This window comes from Pyxicephalus adspersus, chromosome 1, assembly GCF_032062135.1.
Source record: "Pyxicephalus adspersus chromosome 1, UCB_Pads_2.0, whole genome shotgun sequence".
NCBI lineage: Eukaryota > Metazoa > Chordata > Amphibia > Anura > Pyxicephalidae > Pyxicephalus > Pyxicephalus adspersus.
In genome coordinates, this window is record NC_092858.1 from 106949793 (window position 1) to 106968737 (window position 18945).

Here is an 18945-nt window from a genome sequence, read left to right on the forward strand (position 1 = left end):
TATATATATATATATATATATATATATATATATATATATACACACACACATATATATCTATAAGAAGCATATACACACACACACATATATATCTATAAGAAGCAAACAAGAATGTGTGTGTGCTTGTGACTTTTGTGGGAAAATCTAGTTCGATGGCAAAGCCGAGGCTTCGCACGCGGAAAGTCACCCGCAGGCGGCTTCTCAGGCGGCATCGTAAGCCTTCAGATAGGCTCCTATGTAGAGGAGCTGAACTCAGTTAACTCTTGCCCAACAGGAAAGAAATAAGTCATTTTAAAATATTCTTTTTTCCTAGCGCATTTAGATGTTTTAAACATTTGAACAGCACAAATATTTTTTTAGGGCTAAGGGTAATATGTGTGCCATTAGAAAGAATGCTTTTTTAGGGGAACAGTGACTTTTAATGCAAGCTCGCCAGTGTAAAACTGCCGGGGATGCACGGCTCCAGCAGCGAGCTCATTAAGTAGGTGAATTGCGCGACAGCTTCCGATTTTGGATCGCGCATACGAATGTGCGACCGAGCCTCCGATTTTGCTTAGTGAATCAGGGCCACAATGTCTATCTATCTGAACAAGTCCCGAAACCTATCTTCAATCAGTAATAATAGGCACAGGTTGGAAAAAAACATTCAAATGTTTTGACATTATGTATTTAGTGAATGAAACATCAGACTGGAAGGAACTGGAGCAGAAAGCTATTTAATCAGGCTCTGTATACTAAATACACCATCTGTCTTCGTAGATTATAAGATTGATTAAAAGCATTAATGCAACTTAATTTCTTTGTAATAGGCAGCAAGTTGGACCAAGTAAGGTGCTCTTATCATTTGCATATTTGCAATATTTACCACGTCGATCACTTAGATGGTGTATATGCCAAGTCATGTGTTATTTAAAAAAAGTAATTTTAGTGTTCAGTTATCGTTGTGTAAACTATAACAATATTTACACTGGGAACACATGTTTTGTTGAGTTAGATTCTACACATTTGTTTTTTTACTAATTTTTGGGTGGTGAATCCAGAAAACCCAGTTTTTTGCATTACATCCAGTTTTTATGATACAGGGTATCCTCCATTTTTGTCAAAAAACATACAAATGTTACATACAATAAAAAAAAAAAAAACACTTGAATGTACTGTTTATTTCAATTTCTTCGGTTCATACAAAGGATTTACTGTTGCTCTATGACTTTTTTTTTTACAGTAAAACATTTGAAAATTAATTAGGTAAGCAGTTAAGGTAAAAATTTACTCTTATAGCTTTTCCTGGAGTATTCAGTGTTAGGACAATCCCGCCGGATGCTCCAACATTAGTCAACCATCATATGTACATCCCATCTACCCTGATACTCTCCTTCCATGACCTTCAGATCTTGGTGGAATCGTTCACCTTGCTCATCACTGACTGCACCAAGGTTTTTCGGAAAGATAGAAAGATGGCTATGCAGAAAATGCACCTTGATGCTCATATTGCAACCAAGCATTTTATAGCTCTCTAAGAGTTTCTGGACAATATCTGTAAATATTTGCTCGTGTGTTTTCAAGAAAGTCTCTGACAATGGCTTTGAATGATAACCAAGCATTCTTTTCGACTTCTGACATTGTCCTGATGAAATGTTCATCTTTGATGAGCTGCTGAATCTGTGTACCATCAAACACACCTGCCTTTAGTTTTTCAAATGACGGGCTAGGAAATGCCAAAATGAGGTACTTGAAACAGTCTCTTTCAGTTGGCAAAGTGAACTGCTTCATCAGACCCAGTTTCATGTGCAGAGGCTGGAATATAATATTCTTTTATCAACAAGTGGCCCATGTAGAATGTTTGGATCACCTGGTTTTAGGGCAGATCGTGGAGGTCAATTCCTTTCCAGCCAATGCCTCTCACGGGTTCTGCTGTCCCACATGCACAGATAACAGGGATACTTGGTGTATCCGCGTTGCTGACCAAGAAGGAAGCATACCATTTTAAGGTCAACACAGATGACCAAATTGTGTTGGTGATATTGCAACAACTCAATAACTATCCTTATGTCTGCATATTCTTCACAAGGAGAAACTGAATGACCAATTTGGACTGACCCAAATATATTGCCATTGTGAAGGAGGACACACTTTAAGCTCCGCTTTGAGCTATCGATGAATAGTCGCCATTCAGTCGAGTTATGAATTGGAATTCCCAATTCCTCCATTAAACCAGGTATGTTATGGTAATACACAAAGCCACTGTCAGTTCTAATTAATTCTTTGGTTTGAAAGTATGATACCTTTGTTCCTTTTTCAAGTAAGTTTTTCCCACGCAGTCGTGATGCTAGGAGTTCTGCAGCCTTCTTTGATAGTCCCAATTCACGTGCCAAATCACTCAACTCATGCTGATCAAATCCCTTATGAACAGAGTCCTCTTCAATTTCAATCTCTTCATCATTGTTGTCACCTAGTTCATCACCATAATCATGTTCTTCAAGAGAGGGTAGTGTAACGTAAACCGGCACTGGGATTTAATCTGAATGAACCACTGGGCGTATAGCCGATGGTAGACTAGGATACTCTATGTAACATTTATTTTTCTTGTGTTATCCTTAAGTTTTTACTATACAGAAGTAACAGTCACTGAAATGATCTCCTGGTTCTCGCCAAACCATAGGTACACCAAATGCCATCTTATGACATTTTCCCTTTGTTCACATCCCTAAACCCTCGACACACTGTTTGCACACCTTATGAGGGGCCCAAGATTTATCTTGATCACCAAGTTTAACTTTGAAATATGCCAAATAGGCTTGCTTTACAAATGTGCTGATGTTCGCCCTTTGACTGGGAATGGTGAAACTGCCACAGATATAACAAAATGAATCGGGGTTGTTTAGGCACATGTGTAAGTAGAAAAATATATTCTGTTTATCCACTACGCAGAGCAGTGCACAACCTCTGACAACACTATCTTGCGTGTAAATGAATAGCCTATACAAATCCAGGCCACAGTAATCGCATTAATATAAGTTATGTGAGTGTAACTCAGGGTGGATTTTACTTGCAAAAAGCGGTAATCCCGAGTCACACTCGGGGTAACTTTAGCCCCCCTTACCCTTGCCTCGCGATTCAGCGGTGATCTAATGGTCCCGCTGTGATGCCGGGAAGTTTTTGAATTAGGGGGCGTAGCCGGGCGGGAAATTTAAAAGCAGATTACCGAGTAATCTCAATGCAAAAAAGTTAGGATCACTTTTTGCATCAAAAAACTGACAGAATTCAAATTCAAAACGCTGGGGGGGTTAAGAATATTGGCTCTGAATAGCCAATGCAGGGACATTCACCTTTTCCTTCAGCCACTGTGGTCAGTTTGTTGATGTGCTGTCATTGTCATGTTCGAAAGTGGACCTTGTTCCTATTGACAACTTTGTGGCAGAGTAGCAAGTTTTTTTTTAATTTATATTCATTACATATTATTAATATAATTATATTTATTTTTTTTTGCTTCAAAGTTGTCATAACCCTCTAGGTAGCCTCCCTGATCCAGTTTTCTTCCATCCAGTTTGGTGGGATGGCCTAATCTGGGAAAGGTCCTAGTAGAAGTAAATCATTTCTATCCCTTGATTATAGACTTTATAGTGCACTTGTGGGTTGACTTGGTATCCATTTCCTGACTTGTGCCTGTCCACAACTATCTAAAAGCTCTATTGGCAGTGCCTCACCACCTACAGTTTATTGTTTGCCTTCAGTTTCACTACCAAGAACTGGAACACTCCAGTAATAGCCATTTTTAATGCTGAACTAATCAAAATAATTACATGTGATCACAGACAAATGTCAATTAGGTAGCTTAGTGTGCAATGGAGAAGCTATTATATCTTGGATGTTATGATTATAACTTGGATGTTTTACGAGTAAATACAGATGGAAAAATTATTTTTTAGTGTGATTCTTCATTTCAAGCTGCAAAACAAAATAATGTGGCTATTTTGAAGGGGTGATTTTTTTTCATAACTGCTGTAATCTATATATGTTTATTTATGCTTTGTATCCAGCCATTTGTCAAAAAGATTACTCCATGACTACAACCTCACTGTCCTTTAACAAAAAGTGATATAAAGAAAAAAGAACAGTTGTTAAACCAGTGTAAAAGATGTTGGGGATGATTTACTAAAGGAATAGAGACGGTTCATATTGCATAGTATGCATATTCACCTAGTGAATTAGGTAAATCTGTGTTTATTTTGAATCCCCTATTTAATGTACAGTGCTGTGTAATATGTTGGCGCTAAATAAATACTATTAATTAATAATACCTAATCATGTGTGAGAGAAATTAGAAAGCACTAAGCATTGTATGTGCACGTTAGGATGATTGCAGTAAACACAGCTTTTTTTTAAACACTAAGTTAACTGAACATTCACTTTGCACACTAAATATACAGTCTATGTTCCTTTAGTAAATCAGTATCTTCAGTGTCTTCCAAAACAATGAAAAATTAAAATGACCTTTAATAGTGACAGTAGACTGGAAAATGTTCATAATGGTCTGAGATCCACTCCACAGTCATAATATGATACTTTAAATAATTTTAAATCTTCCAAAAACAACATATTTGTACCATATAACAGTTTACCATGTCCATCTTTAGTGAACTGTTGGTGTCATCAGCAGACCTGCTGCACCTACAGGGAGCCCACAAAGTTTTATACACAAATGGTATAAGCAAACAGTTATTAGTTCACTAAATTGTAAGGAAAATTATTTGGCTTATAATGACAATAGCAGTCAAATAGCTGAAAGTAACAATTGCCATGGCAAAATGCATATGCATTTTAGATTAAAAGGTTGTGTGATTCTTTTTTTTAATTAGGCATAAAATCCATTTTTTTATTTATCATTTTTTTTTGCCCTTAAGCAAAATTACTCATGAAACAGGAAACTTTATGCTTCAAGCCTGCAATATCAAAGACCCAATGTGGTTTCAAACAGAGACCTATATTTAACACCTGTATGGCCCTTGTCAGCTTTGCAAAGATTTGATTGAAATAATACAATGGGTTCAAGAAATGTTATTACTATGAACATTTGAGATATTTATCAATTTTTGGTTTAGACATTGCTGAGTAAAGAAAAGTAATATAAAATTTAACTTCCAGCAATAATGGGCACTATTAGCAAAGGAGCCAGACATAGTAGGCAATGTTAGGCTCAGATCCAGTGGGGAACACATTTATTTATTGGCACTATTTTTGATATCGGAGCTACTGTGTTTGGACACTATTACCACTGACGATGTGAGTATATTGTAGGAATTTTAGTTTAATTTTTACCACTGGAGAAAGAAAATTAAAGTATTATTACCTCTATAATCCAATACATAGAACCCAATTTCAAAAGGAATTAAGAATACTGGACACTAATATTATCACTAAAGTAAACTTCTATTGATACAAACAGAGCCAGGAAGTTTTGGTACTCATATTACCCCTAGAGCCTGGAATTTCATGTACTGTTATTTTCAATAAAGCTGGGATACTGCACATTTACAGAAAAGGAATTTGCTACTATCTATCACATTGGGAATTGTGTTCAATATCCCCTGCTGATTTTTTCTTCTCTGAATGATATAGCAAACTTAAATAAAGATCCCTTGATAATAATGTATACATCCCACCATGTGCTTTCTTCTTTGAGATTCATGTCCTGCAGAAGAGGAAACTTAGTCCAGATACGTTAAATCTAATTCGCACCATACATTGGCTTTCCAAACACACAATACTTATAAATAATCTGTATTTAAAATCCTTTTAGTGCCTTAGTTCTTTTTCTTCTTGAAGCTTTGCTACCTTTCTGTGTATTTTCAAATTGTTTAGCACTGTATGTATAGGAAAAATAACACAATATGCTGCTATAACTGATTATAGTCTATATACCATATAGGTATCTATTCCCAGGTATTTCTGAAATCACAAAGCATATAGGACGAGGAAAACAAGTCATCATACAGCCCTTTCACATAGCTGTTTTTATTATGATGTAATGCGCTGTTACTTCTTTTAGATGTTGACGAATGTGTGGAAGGAACAGACGGATGTCACATTGATGCCATCTGCCAAAACACTCCTCGGTCATACAAATGCATATGCAAGTCTGGATACACCGGGGATGGAAAGCACTGCAAAGGTACATTTTGAAATGACTAAACATCAACAGTGTATAAATTATGAGGTTCCATTGTATTCAGTAGTATTTTAATACATACCTGTACTTCAACAAAAGCAATATACTCATTAATAAATTAGGTGTGTGTGGCCACTGCTAACTGTTATGCATTAGTGAGATCATTAAACTTTATGGGAATCCTTTCAACATTATTTAATTTCAGCCCTCTGATTATCTGCCATTGCTTCAGTATTTCTGACAAGTAACAAAAGCCAGAAGCCCGTTCTGCTGGATCCTTGGCTTTTTCACATTCCCCCCAGTTTCCCAATCACGCAACCAAGGCTTGAACCAGGACTGGTAATTTCCCACCCATCTAGGTGGGTTCTCTGCAAGCATGTTAACAAAATTAAACTTAATAAAGAGCAGAGATAAGAATAATACTGAGTTGACCATACCTAGGCCACTCTCTCCCTGATAGGTAGGTCACATTCTGCTTCTCCAGGTTCATTCTGTTTTCCAAGAAAGTCTGGAAGAAGCCGCTGTATATTCTAGTGTAAAGGGAAGCTGGCAAAAGACAGATAAAGTTGACATACAAGAATATAGAACCAGGTAAGTTTTGATCAGATCAATCCTTTCTTTGTATCACATTTTACAATTTAGCAGGTTATAATCACCTGGCCCAAATCAATCCCCAAACTTTTTACTTCCTCCTTCGGTTCTGGGAAGGAATCAGAGATCAAAACTTTCACCTTCCCTACCCATCCAGAAAACTTCACACTTGTCACAGTTAATCTTCAAACCCGAGGCCTCTGCATACTGTTCAATCTCTGAGTCTACCACTCGCACCTCATTTGTCCCAGTGATAATCACAGATACATCATTGGTATTAGCGATTAATCTCAAAGAGGGCTCATCAGCAATGCCCAAGGAACCCAGTCCACAGTCTAACCTTCAAATGAAGGGGTCAATTGTGAACACGTATAGCAGGGAACTTAGTAGGCAACATTGTTACATACCCGAGCTTCAAAAAAATTTACCAATCCAGCTATTCAGAAGTGGAAAGCTTTCTGTCACCTCATAGAGGACCTTTAGCCTATCAATAAATGTTCCTGGTGGTCAGCATGACACACATCTTCTGTTGTGATTGGCCATGTTAAATTCACAGCAGAATGTGAAACATTTCCCAAACCTGGGGTGGAAAAAAAACATTTGGACAAGTGGTCAAGCCTTCTGCGGAATCTCTGCCACCAATCCTGCTTTTACCAAGGTCCCACCACTCAGACTTGCTGCTTCACAGGTCCAGGACTGATACTTGTGCCTAAAAGAAATCTTTAAAGGATTGTTTAACACTCTCTTCTTCCAAAAATTCTGAATTAAGTTTCCAGATACCCCTCCCTCTGAACAGAGTATGTGAAGCATTCAGAGTCACAGATAGCATAAAGTGGTCAGAGAACTCCACTCCATGAACCCCAGGGCCCAAAAAAGCGCAATTCTTTTTTAATAAACTATCCTCCTCTCACTAGTCCCTTGCCTAAACCTGAACCCTGTGTTTCCTGAGTAGCACTGAGTGCGCATTCATCAGTCCTGCCCATCTAACCATCCCATAAATAAAAGTTAATTACATTCCAGCTTGTCTCTGAAACCTGTTCTGTCTTTTGGCCTAATATTAGTGTTAAAATCAACTCCAAAGATAATATGCTGGGAAGTGAAAAGTAAGAGCTTAACCTTTTTGAAGAGGACCCATTTTGTCTGAGGCCCATAGATGTTTACAATGTGCAGGTTCTGCCCCTCCACCAAGGCGTCCATGACCATACAACTCCCCATTTCTACTTCAATAATCCACTGACAAGTTACCTTATTGGTTTTAAAAAGAACCGCAACTTCCTTGTAAAAATCGCTTGCAAGAGACAAGAACGAAGGTCAGCACCTCCACTCCCTCTTTGTCAGATGGATATCAGCCAGAGAACTGAGCCGGGTCTCCTGCAAAAACAATATGTCAGCATCAAACTTACAGAGCAAAAGAAAAGGCCATGTCACAAACACCTACAGATTTGATGCTGGCCACACTAATGATTGCCACCTTTAATGGAGCAGGCACCGCCATCAGGATGATTGGAGTAGCTGCTTCTTGACCTTGCCCCTTTCCAAACTACCTATGGACCCTGACCTTTTTAGTGTACATTCTGATTCTTCAATAGATTAAATCTCTGACCCACCCTCATCATCTGATAACACCCCAAAACTATTCTCAACTGACACCTCCACCAAAGCTGACACTCTTCTTCCTGCCACTCTTTTTCTTTTCCTATTTTCTTTAGAAATTTAGGACCCTCCCGAATCTGGCTTCCCTTAACCCCCCCATTTCCCTTCCTGCCACTCTAGTTGATCTCCAGGAAACTTGTGAAGTACCCTTAGTGTCACTCTTATTACCCACCCTTTTACCCTTTGGGGGGACCCATAGCTACACATTCTGATACATCAGACACAGAAGGGGATGGACACTTCTCAGACAGACATACAGGGGTGAGTATCAGGATTGACCTCAAAGGAAGACAAACATACATTCATCCTAGACTCCTGAACAAAATACTTGACCCCACCCACCATAGAAGGGAAAACCTCAGGCTTGACTTCAATAGACTTTGCAGCTACCTGAACTGAACTTTTTTTGCCACCCTCCTGTTCTATTTTTAAAAAATTCACAAACTTTTGGCTCCACACTGTGCATTGCCTTTGGATATTTGTTGTAAAAGTAGTTCAGTACAGGAAACGGCAAAATGACCTTTTTACCACACAGCTTTTGTATCACAGCTGTGTCAAAGCTTTTGCTGGCCAGGGTAAAACACAACCATCCGGCCCATGCCAATAAATGCTGAGTATGGTATATGTTGGATAAAATTACCAAAAAAATTTAATTTATTGGTGGTCGTCCATGCTCCTGTCCATATATCCTGCTCATCCAAGATCTTTCTTGGGGGATCATAACCTCCCCAAATTCCCATTTTTCACCAGTATGGTGATGTTCTTAATAAAGGGCTGTCTTTAGGCACTCCTGGGTACCAATCCCTCCCACTCTCTGGATTCTTTATAGAAAGCTTCATTTATCTCTCATAGAATAACTCTAGGCTTTCTGGTCTTACAAATCAAAGGTCATATTGCCCCAGACCTATAGGACTTAATAATGCATAAATATTGTTACATGAAAAACCCATCTTCAAAATTAAATCTACTATATACTTTCTAGTGGTACATCCACTCAACTATTTACATATTTATATATATATTTATATACATAGTTAAACAGTAGGGGTCAGGTTGAAAAAAAGACATAAGTCCATCAAGTTCAACCACTAGCGAAAAACATATCCCAGATATAAAATCCTATGGTCATAGTTGGTCCACAGGAAGGCAAAAATAACCCCTGGTACAATTTGCTTCTACAGGGGAAAAATTTCCTTCCTGAATTCCATGAGGCAATCGGATGTTCCCTAATCAACGGTCTTTGCTATCTTTACTTTAAATCCTTAATACCCAGTTATATTCTGTGCTTCTAGAAAAGCATCCAGTTTTTTCTTAAAAAAATCTCTAGTAGTTGCTGAAATTACTTCCTGAGTGAGCTTATTCCACATTTTCACAGTGAAGAATCCCTTCCTTATCCGGAGCTTAAACTTCTATTCCTCCAGATGCAGAGAGTGCCCCCTTGTCCTTTGTAATGACCTTTTAAATTATGAATAATGACCCCCAGGAATACTAGAGGCAGAGTATCTTAGTTTCCCAGTGGTTGCTTGAAAATAGGATTTTGGAGTAGTGTCCTCTATCCCCAGACACCGGATGACTCATTGTGATATTTCATTGGACAGGTTCCTAGCCCCTTCGAATACACAGACTTTTTGTTTGGCGTGTTCGTATTGTCCAGAGAAACAACATTCAAAAATTTCTTTGTGCCCAAGGGCTCAATCAATGTTTTGTTAATAGCAGAAACAGAAGGATCCATGACACTGGACTTACAGTTCATTCCAGCAGAGGGAGAAGTAACAGGAGAGGGCACTGTAGCCGCAGAGTCCACAGCAGCAGTAGACACAGTACTGTCCATAGTCTCTATGGGACTACAAGCAACAGCAGCCACAGCACTGTCCATGGGTTCCACAGGACTACAAATCACAGCAGGTACAGCACTGTCCATGGGTTCCACAGGACTACAAATCACAGCAGGTACAGCACTGTCCATAGGTTCCACAGGACTACAAATCACAGCAGGTACAGCACTGTCCATAGGCTATGTGGTAATACAAGTCTCAGCAGACACAACAGCAGTAGAAGACATTGAAGGGGTGCAGTTTCAGGAACCACACAATCCTCAGAAAACAGAGCATCAGCTGGGGTTTCCTGCAGAATCCTCCTGCTTGGCTGTGATCCATTGTTGTTATCGCAGGCTTCCAGGTTTGCTTTTTCTCCTCCTTGGGCAACCCCGACCTCCTCAGCAGAAGTTGAATTCTGAACACTGGGGAAGGGGACAAGCTCCATTGTCCTTGTAGATCTAGCAATGAATTTTGCCTGCTCCCTGATCAGAGTCTTCAGCATTGCTGTGCGCTCTCCCACCTAGAAGCAAAGTTTGTCTTGCTGCAAACACACATTAGTCTGTTGCACAAACTGCAGTTTGCCACCCTTTAATGCCAGCATGCTTGTTGTTCCACAAACACTATCCTACACATGTTGCTCAGCTGTGCGGCCATCTTGGATCTTCAAAAGAGTTTTTCTCCCTTACAGCTTTATTTCCAGCAGCTGCACTTTTACACTTCTTGCCATAAGCCAGATTATACTCCACTTGCTTTTTCCTTACGGTTAATTGCATTGAAGATAGCTTCTTTTCTTCCTTTTTATTTAGTAGCAATGGCTCCACCACTTTTTGTTGAAACTCAGTAATGCTTTCATTGTTTCTGGGTCCTGCACCGAAATCCCCAAAAAGACACAAGGACTTCATCTCCCAGTCACTGTCAGGGGAGCTAGCTCCCAGGTCACCCTAGGATTGTGCCATCTTCCCTGGTCTGCAAGACAGAGCAGGCCAGGGCCCTGTGGATCTTTGGAGAGTTCACCAAGACACGCCTTTCGCTGCAGATTGTAAGCTCCTCTGAGCAGGGTCCTCACCATGTCTTGGCATTTTTTATTGTTATTAATAATATTAATAATAATAATAATAATGTGACATTGGGTAAAAATACAGCAGCATGCCAGCAAGCTGGTTGATTCACTAAAGGCAGTTAAATTGTTCACTTAGCAAAGTGAAATAATAATCTGAAAGGTATAATTTTCTAATCCTACTAAAAGAGGTGAACTTTCGCTGCCTTAACCTTCCAGTCATGTGTATTTGGGTATTCTTTCCTAGGAGAATTTTACTACATTCACTAAGCTTAGAATATTTTCTAAGCTTAGTGAAATACTTTTCTGTACTAACTCAACAACCTAAACCCTTTAATAAATAAAACCCCATGAGTAGAAGAGAGCTTAAACTAATGATAACTATAAAAAATAATTCTAGATGTATAGTTTTGATCAATTAATTTGCACAGTAACAGTTTCAGAAAAACAAATGCAAATATTACCAGGTTCAATAGAGGTCTATAAAGCTCTGTTTTGAAGTAATTTTTTAGACCAAGCATATATAAAAAGACCATAGCAGATATAAAAAGACACAAATGAAGGCACTTGGGTGCCTTCATTTGTGTCATTTGCTCCACTTTGGAGTACAGGTTTTGGTAGTAGGTATCAAAGAGAGATGCTATTCTAGTGGGGTCATAGTGTGTGGGGTCTCTATCATCCTTGATAGCAAAAGTGGAGGCTTTAGCACTAGTTTTGCTCAGTTTTTTGCTAGCAGGGTGTCTGCCTTATTCCCTTGATAATAGTTTGTCTGTTTAGTACGCGTCATGGCCCAGCTGAACTTCTTTATGTCTAGTCCCTTCAGCTGTAATTCTACGCAGTTTGAATAAAGTAGGACGGTGTAGGGAGTTCTCGCTCTGCTGTTCCCATGGAGTGCAATAGGATAACAATCTGGGCCTCCCTGTTCTTTTTGAGGCAAGTGGCCAAAGCAATGGGCTTCCCACAGGGCGGAGACGGCCGAGACTGAACCCTTGTTTTCCTGGAAATATCATTCCAGAGCAGAGGAAATGGAGACAATGTTAGACTCCTGTTTGAGGAGGTAATCATTGAGGTGCCAGTGGCACACCCTGGGAGCCGAGGAGATACAAAACTTCAAGGAGATAGGAGCATGGTCTGACCATGTCATTGGGTATATATCTGTGGGGACACTCAACTGAAGGAGTGGCAGGTTGATTAAAAAATGTATGTAAGTATTTTTTATCAGTTTGCAAAATGAACTTGATGGAAAATGAGCTCACAACAGAATTCAACCAAATATTTGTATGGCGGGTTCAAGATCTCTTGTCTACTGACAATTGTCCTGCTAAAACAACAAAGGAATTTGCTGGCCTTGCACGGAATTCAGACCAGTTCCTGGCATGATGGGTAATTGCAATGATACAGTTATCCATCTATTCTGTATGTTATATGCTTTGTTTTTAGTTTCTAATATCACCGTCATAGTAAGGACATACTACTATATGGCATTATCTTGTATGTTTACCTAAATTTTACATTTAAGGGTTAGTTCTGTAAATGTATTTGTAATATATTTCTAATAAATAGTACTTTTGTTTTTTTTTTCCCCAGATGTAGATGAATGTGAACGGGAGGATAATGCAGGATGTGTACATGAGTGTGTGAACATACCTGGTAACTACAGATGTACATGTTATGATGGATTTCGATTGGCACATGATGGGCACAACTGTTTAGGTAAAGTAAAATTTACTGATAAACAATATCTACGGTAAATCTATTTTTACTTATTTACTGTATATTTATAAATGCATTCTTAAATGTAGTTTTCAATTAATTTACTGCTGAACAGGAGGGGGCTGGATGAACTAATGAGCACAGTGCTGCTCTATGGAGAAGGGGGGCTTCCCTCCATTGACATGTTCAGCAATTGTTTGTGATCGTTGGTAATTGATCTGCTCATGGCAGATTGTTGAACAGCATCCAGTAACTGCTGTACACATGTCAGGTTCTCACCTGAGATGAGAACAACTATTTATATTGGGTGATGATTATCTGACATATGAATACAGCCTAAGACATAGATAGGAGAGTGTGGTCATGCGTTGACAAAGAACCAACTCACAGGAGTGGGGGAATGAGAGATCACCTTTTTAGTCCCTTGTTTTTCACTTTGCAATCAGCAGGCCATAGTGGGAACTTCTCCATTTCCTAACTTTAAAAAAAAAAAAAAGAAGCAATGCCATCTCCCAGCTGTGGTTGAGCTGTGATACCCCCCTCCTACATTCTTTGGCAGGTAAACTATATGGTGTAAATGTATGTACAGTAACTTGTAAAAACATAAAAAAAAGACCACTACAGATTTTGTAAACCATTTATTACCATTATGTCAACAACTAATAGCCAAGGAGAACCCTGCCCAATGTTTTTATTGACCATGGGATTTCTATCCTGATATTTCTCATTAGTACAAGTTTGTAAGTATGGCACAGTAATCCTATCGGCAATCCCTGTTGGTAATACATACAGTAGGCAGTGACTGCCCATTTTGAATAGTGAATGGGCTAACTAAAATTAGCTTAAACAATAGGTTTGTTTGGCTGTTTTAAAAACAAACATAATATTGGGTGTTCAATCTAAAACTAAACATCAGCACTACTTGTAAGCTAATAATACAATACACTTTTGTTTTTTCTGTTAAGATGTGCATTTATTGCTGGGCCTCACTGGAGGACCTTATATCTTAGGTGAACAGATCTAGGTAATTGACAGAAAGGCCGTCTTTTTACATAATACTGGACACATGACATATGTGACATTCATGTATAGGTACCCATTACCCATTATTTTTTTATTTAAATAAGCAGTATGTGAGTGACCTAAAATATCAGATTCATCAGATTTATTGCATTCATGGATCACCAATAACTACGGTGTGGAAGATGTTGGGTTATGCAGGATTTGGGCTTTCTGGTATATTAATATATTACTAAAATGCAGACTTAGAGCTGTTGATAACCACAAATTGTTTCTTATGAAGAAATACCATGATATGTTCCTTAATAACCACATTAACCATAGTAATCAGATCGCTTAGACATTTCCTTTTTCTGTAAAGGGAAAAATACCTTGAAAAACATTTGCAAAGCCATAAAATGTCATAGCAGTTTAATGGTCAGTTTTCATTTGCCATGGTAATTTTTTTATTTTTCTGTAAGGGGGAAATAAACCGTGGTAAATGTCTAAATCAGTAATTTCTTGCCAATTTAACAATTGTGTGATAGTTACATAGTAGGTTAGGTTGAAAAAAGACATAAGTCCATCAAGTTCAACCACTAGGGAAATAAACATATCCCAGATATAAAACCCTATAAGACATAGTTGGTCCAGAGGAAGGCAAAAAAAACCCTGGTACATTTTGCTTCAACAGGGGAAAAAAAAAATCCTTCCTGATTCCATGATGCAATCGGATGATCAACAGTCTCTGTTATCTTTGCTTTAAATCCTTACTATCCAGTTATATTCTGTAGTTCTAGACAAACATCCAGCTTTTTCTTTTTTTTTTTTTTTTGAAACTGGATTTTTATTAGGAATTTTCATAAACAATAACAGAAAAAACAGAGAAAGGACAAGATATAATAAACACATTGTACAGTATACCAGATAATTAACAGTACATCAAAAAGGATCATACAAAAACATTTTAAAAAATAGCAGCAAAATAAAAACCAAACAGTATAATCTGGATTAAAGTGTGGGCCACTACCAAAATATGTGTGATAAGCTTAGATGTGGGTTTGGGGGGGCCCGTGAAGAGCAATCCCAGTAGATGGTGGAGTGAGTCAAGGGAGAACCGCTGCTGGGTCACTTCTGTGATTAGCATATTAACCCTGTCCCAATAGCTATAAATAGTAGGACAGAACCAAAAAATGTGCTCCAGTGTCCCATGGTGGGATCCACATTTCCAGCAAAGAGGATCTGCAGCTGGGAACAGCCTGTGCAGCATATTCGGTGTGTGATAGCACCGAAACAAAATTTTGTACAAGTTTTCTTTGTAAAGTGTGCATATGGAGCTTTTATTGGCCACCTTCCAGAGTTTGGACCATTTATCTCCGTCTAGGGCACAGCCCAAAATGGCTTCCCAGGTGCCCATATAGGAAAATTTGCCAGAAGACCCCTGTGCAAACACATAGAGAAGGTGATAAATGGAGGAAATGAGACCTTTGGCATGAGGACCGGTGGCATAAATTCTTTCAAAAGGGGTGAGTGTAGTAAATTTGGGCGATTGTTGAAGGGAAAGGACATAATACCTTATCTGCATGTATGCAAAAAAGGAGGTTTGTGGGAGGTCAAATTTGTCTTGTAACTCCTGAAAGGAGAGTAGTCTTTTCTCCACCGGGTGTAAAATATGCCTAATATGAAACAGCCCCCTTTACCTCCACGGAAGCCACATATTTCTAGTTAAACTATCGGGTAGCGAAGGGGTGTGTATAATGGATGTAAGTAGAGAGGCTTGGGAGGGGAGACAATACTTAGTCTCATACACTCTTCATATATTTCTCACAAACACCATCGGGGAAAGCAGGTGTCTATCCGTGACATGAAGGAGCTCTATAACATCACATTAGGGTGAGGTGGGGCAATCCAAACTTCCTCCAATTCTCGGCATACACTGGGAGAGGATAACATAGTCCATAAAGGCAAGTAGCGAAGGTGAGTTGCTACATAATATTTACCAGGTATGGGGCCCCAAGACCCCCCAATTTCTTGGGTGTACAGACCACTGTTCTGAATAATCTGTGTCACTCGTGTGCCCAAATAAAATTCAGAAAACCAGCCTGCAACTTTTTCAAAGTCAAAATCGGGACCTTGACTGGGAGAGTTTCAAATAAATATGGAAGCTTGGGCAAGAGCATCATTTTCACAGACGCAATGTGTCCTAAAAGCGACAGTGAGTGCCCTTTCCATTTATTCAAAAAAATGTATATCTCATGAAACAGTAGTGGGGAATTATTAGCGTACAGTTGGTTATAGGAAGCTGTGATCTTAGTTCCCAAGTAACTCAGAGAATGTTCCCGCCACATGAAGGAATAACTATCCTGTAATGCTGAGAGTTGCAAGGGTGGTATATGTAGAGGCATGGCTTCTGTCTTTGAGGAATTGACCTTATAACCCGAAACAATGCTAAAAGTATTTAGTTCGGACCACAAATTTGGGAGAGTAGTAAGGGGCTGTGTAAGTGTGAGAAGGATCACATCCACATACAGTGACATTTTATAGGGGGATCCCTTCCCTGAAACACCCTGAATATTGGGATCAGAGCGTACTCTCTCCACCAGTGGTTCAATACTGAGGGCGAAGAGCAAGGGGGCATCCCACTGTCGCGTCCCATTTTTGATGGAAAACATTGTAGAGGAGTCATGAGGCAATTTGACAGAGGCCGAGGGGCAACTATAAAGGGAGCGAATTGCTCCCCTAGAGGGGCCTGAGAACCCCATTTTAGTAAGCGTAGTAAACATGAAAGGCCAGCTGAGACGGTCAAACGCCTTCTCCGAGTCCAAACTCAAGACAAGGAGTGAAGGAGTTTTGCGTTTGTTGAGGATATCAATAACATTAATTACTCTGCGCGTATTGTCACTAGCATGACAGTATGGCATGAAGCCCGTTTGGTCCCGGTGTACAAAGAATGGTAAAAATTTAGAGAGCCGGTTTGCTAAAATCTCAGAGTAAATTTTAAGATCCAAGTTTAGTAATGCAATGGGTCTGTAGTTAGTACAATCCGTCGGATCCTTGTAAGGCCGAAGTAAATTCGGCAAGAAGGTTTTGTAATATAAATACGGCAAACCATCTGGGCCAGGAGCATTATGTGAAGGGAGATGAGAAAAAACCTTGGAGATTTCCTCTTCAGTAATAGGGCTATTAAGCTGCTCCAGGTGTTATGTCTTCAACTGGGGGAAATTCATTTCAGCTAAATAGGTGTTTATGGTGGCTTGTAAAGCTGAGCCCATGGAGTTCTGCCCCTGGTGCACAGTGTGATATAGTTGGGTGTAGTATTGTTCAAACAGAGAAGCTATTTGGGACCGGTCATATCTTAATATCCCCTTCTCGTCTTTAATGGCCATAAGGGAGGAACTAGAATGTATATCTCTCAGTTTGCGTGCCAGAAGTGTATCTGCCTTGTTGCCTTTGTGGTAATAAAGCTGTCTAGTTCTCTGCATCATCCAGCTGACCTTCCTCAGCTCCAGGGCCCTCAATTTGGAGCAGAGGGAAGTCACCTCCCTGGAGGCCCAGTAACGGTCTATCAGAGAGCTTCTCCCCTGCAATCCGTAGTGGCTGTACCGTTTAGACATGCTGCAGGTTGGAGTCCCTTTTAAGGCGGGAGCTCAAGGCCACACACTGGCCCCTAACAGCCTTGTGGGCCTCCCAGAGAGTAGACGTGTGCGCCACTGAACCCTTGTTCTTGATAAAATAGTTTTGTATTCCAGCAGTAAGAGACAGTTTGGTGTACATGTTTTTAAGAAGAAAATCATTCATCCGCCAGTGACATACTCTAGTCCTAGAGGGGGAAAACAAAACCTCCAACGTGATCGGGGCATGGTCTGACCACAAAATAGGGGGATTATCAGCAGAAACACTTCCTCAGGAGTGGTAAATTGATGAATAGGTAGTCAATGTGAGTATGGGTTTGATGAGGAGGGGAGTAAAAAGTAAATTGCTTACTTTTAGGGTGCTAAATTCGCTAGCTGTCATACAGCGGGTGACGTCTCATAAGCTGCTTAAAAAACTTGGAGCATTGCAGCACAGTAGGAGGTGGAAGGGATGTATACATAGAGAAAATTAAATTAAAGCCTCCACCGACAATCAAATAAGTATGTGTGAATTCTTCCAAAAGGGCTAGTGTTTTAGTACGAAACAAACTGCCCCGCATTAGGAGCATAAATGTTGCACATGGTTAAAGGGACCCCTTGTAGGGTACCATGTAGAATAATGTACCTGCCCTGTGGGTCAGTAATAGAACGTATGAGGGAGAATTTAAAAGAGTATTAAAAATTGCAACCCCTGCACGCTTTTTAGATGGAGAGTTAGCCATATGAGCACCAGGGTAATATTTAGAGACAAAATTAAATAGTACCTGTGCTGTCAAAATGCGTCTCTTGCAAAAATATAACATCTGCAGACTGGCGTTTAAATTCTCTAAATGCCAATTTCCTCTTAGTGTTAGAATTTAGTCCCCGCACATTGAGGGATAAAATTTTATTAAAGTATTTTACAAAAAGAATGTAGCAAAGGCTTCCCATGTTGCCAGGTAAGTGGAAAGGGGGTAGCTATGGGCTCCTGAGTATACAATTGTGGACAATGGAGGCGCCCCATGAAAGGGAGAGAGGGGTAAAGAGGGAACATAGAAAAAATACAAGAACATAAACAATAAACCAAACTGAAACAGTCGCTGGTCAGCGACAGGGGAGTGTTCAGCATCCGCTGGTCCCTGTGCCTCTTCCAAGGCGGACAGGGAACAATCGTACCTGGCAAGTACACCAACAGTCCCAAAGGGACTGAAAGCCCAACAGCTTTCAGAATAAACCAAAATAATCTCATTAAACATCGGGGCCGGCGCCAGCTGGTAAGCGGAAAATTAGCCCCAGTGAGAGATCTCACCCCACGCCCAGCAAAGCCAGGCCCAGTGT

The 18945-nt window shown here is 39.6% G+C and overlaps 1 protein-coding gene across 3 annotated transcripts in view; it reads left to right on the top strand.

The window, feature by feature from the left end:
* The window catches only part of SCUBE3 (signal peptide, CUB domain and EGF like domain containing 3), a 124180-nt gene that overhangs the window by 30315 nt on the left and 74920 nt on the right, over window positions 1-18945 (top strand). For all 3 annotated transcript variants that reach the window (XM_072422864.1, XM_072422833.1, XM_072422839.1), the window contains exons 2-3: window positions 6047-6169; window positions 12872-12997. In XM_072422864.1, coding sequence (XP_072278965.1) covers window positions 6047-6169; window positions 12872-12997 — 249 coding nt within the window. The remainder of the gene's footprint in view (window positions 1-6046; window positions 6170-12871; window positions 12998-18945) is intronic.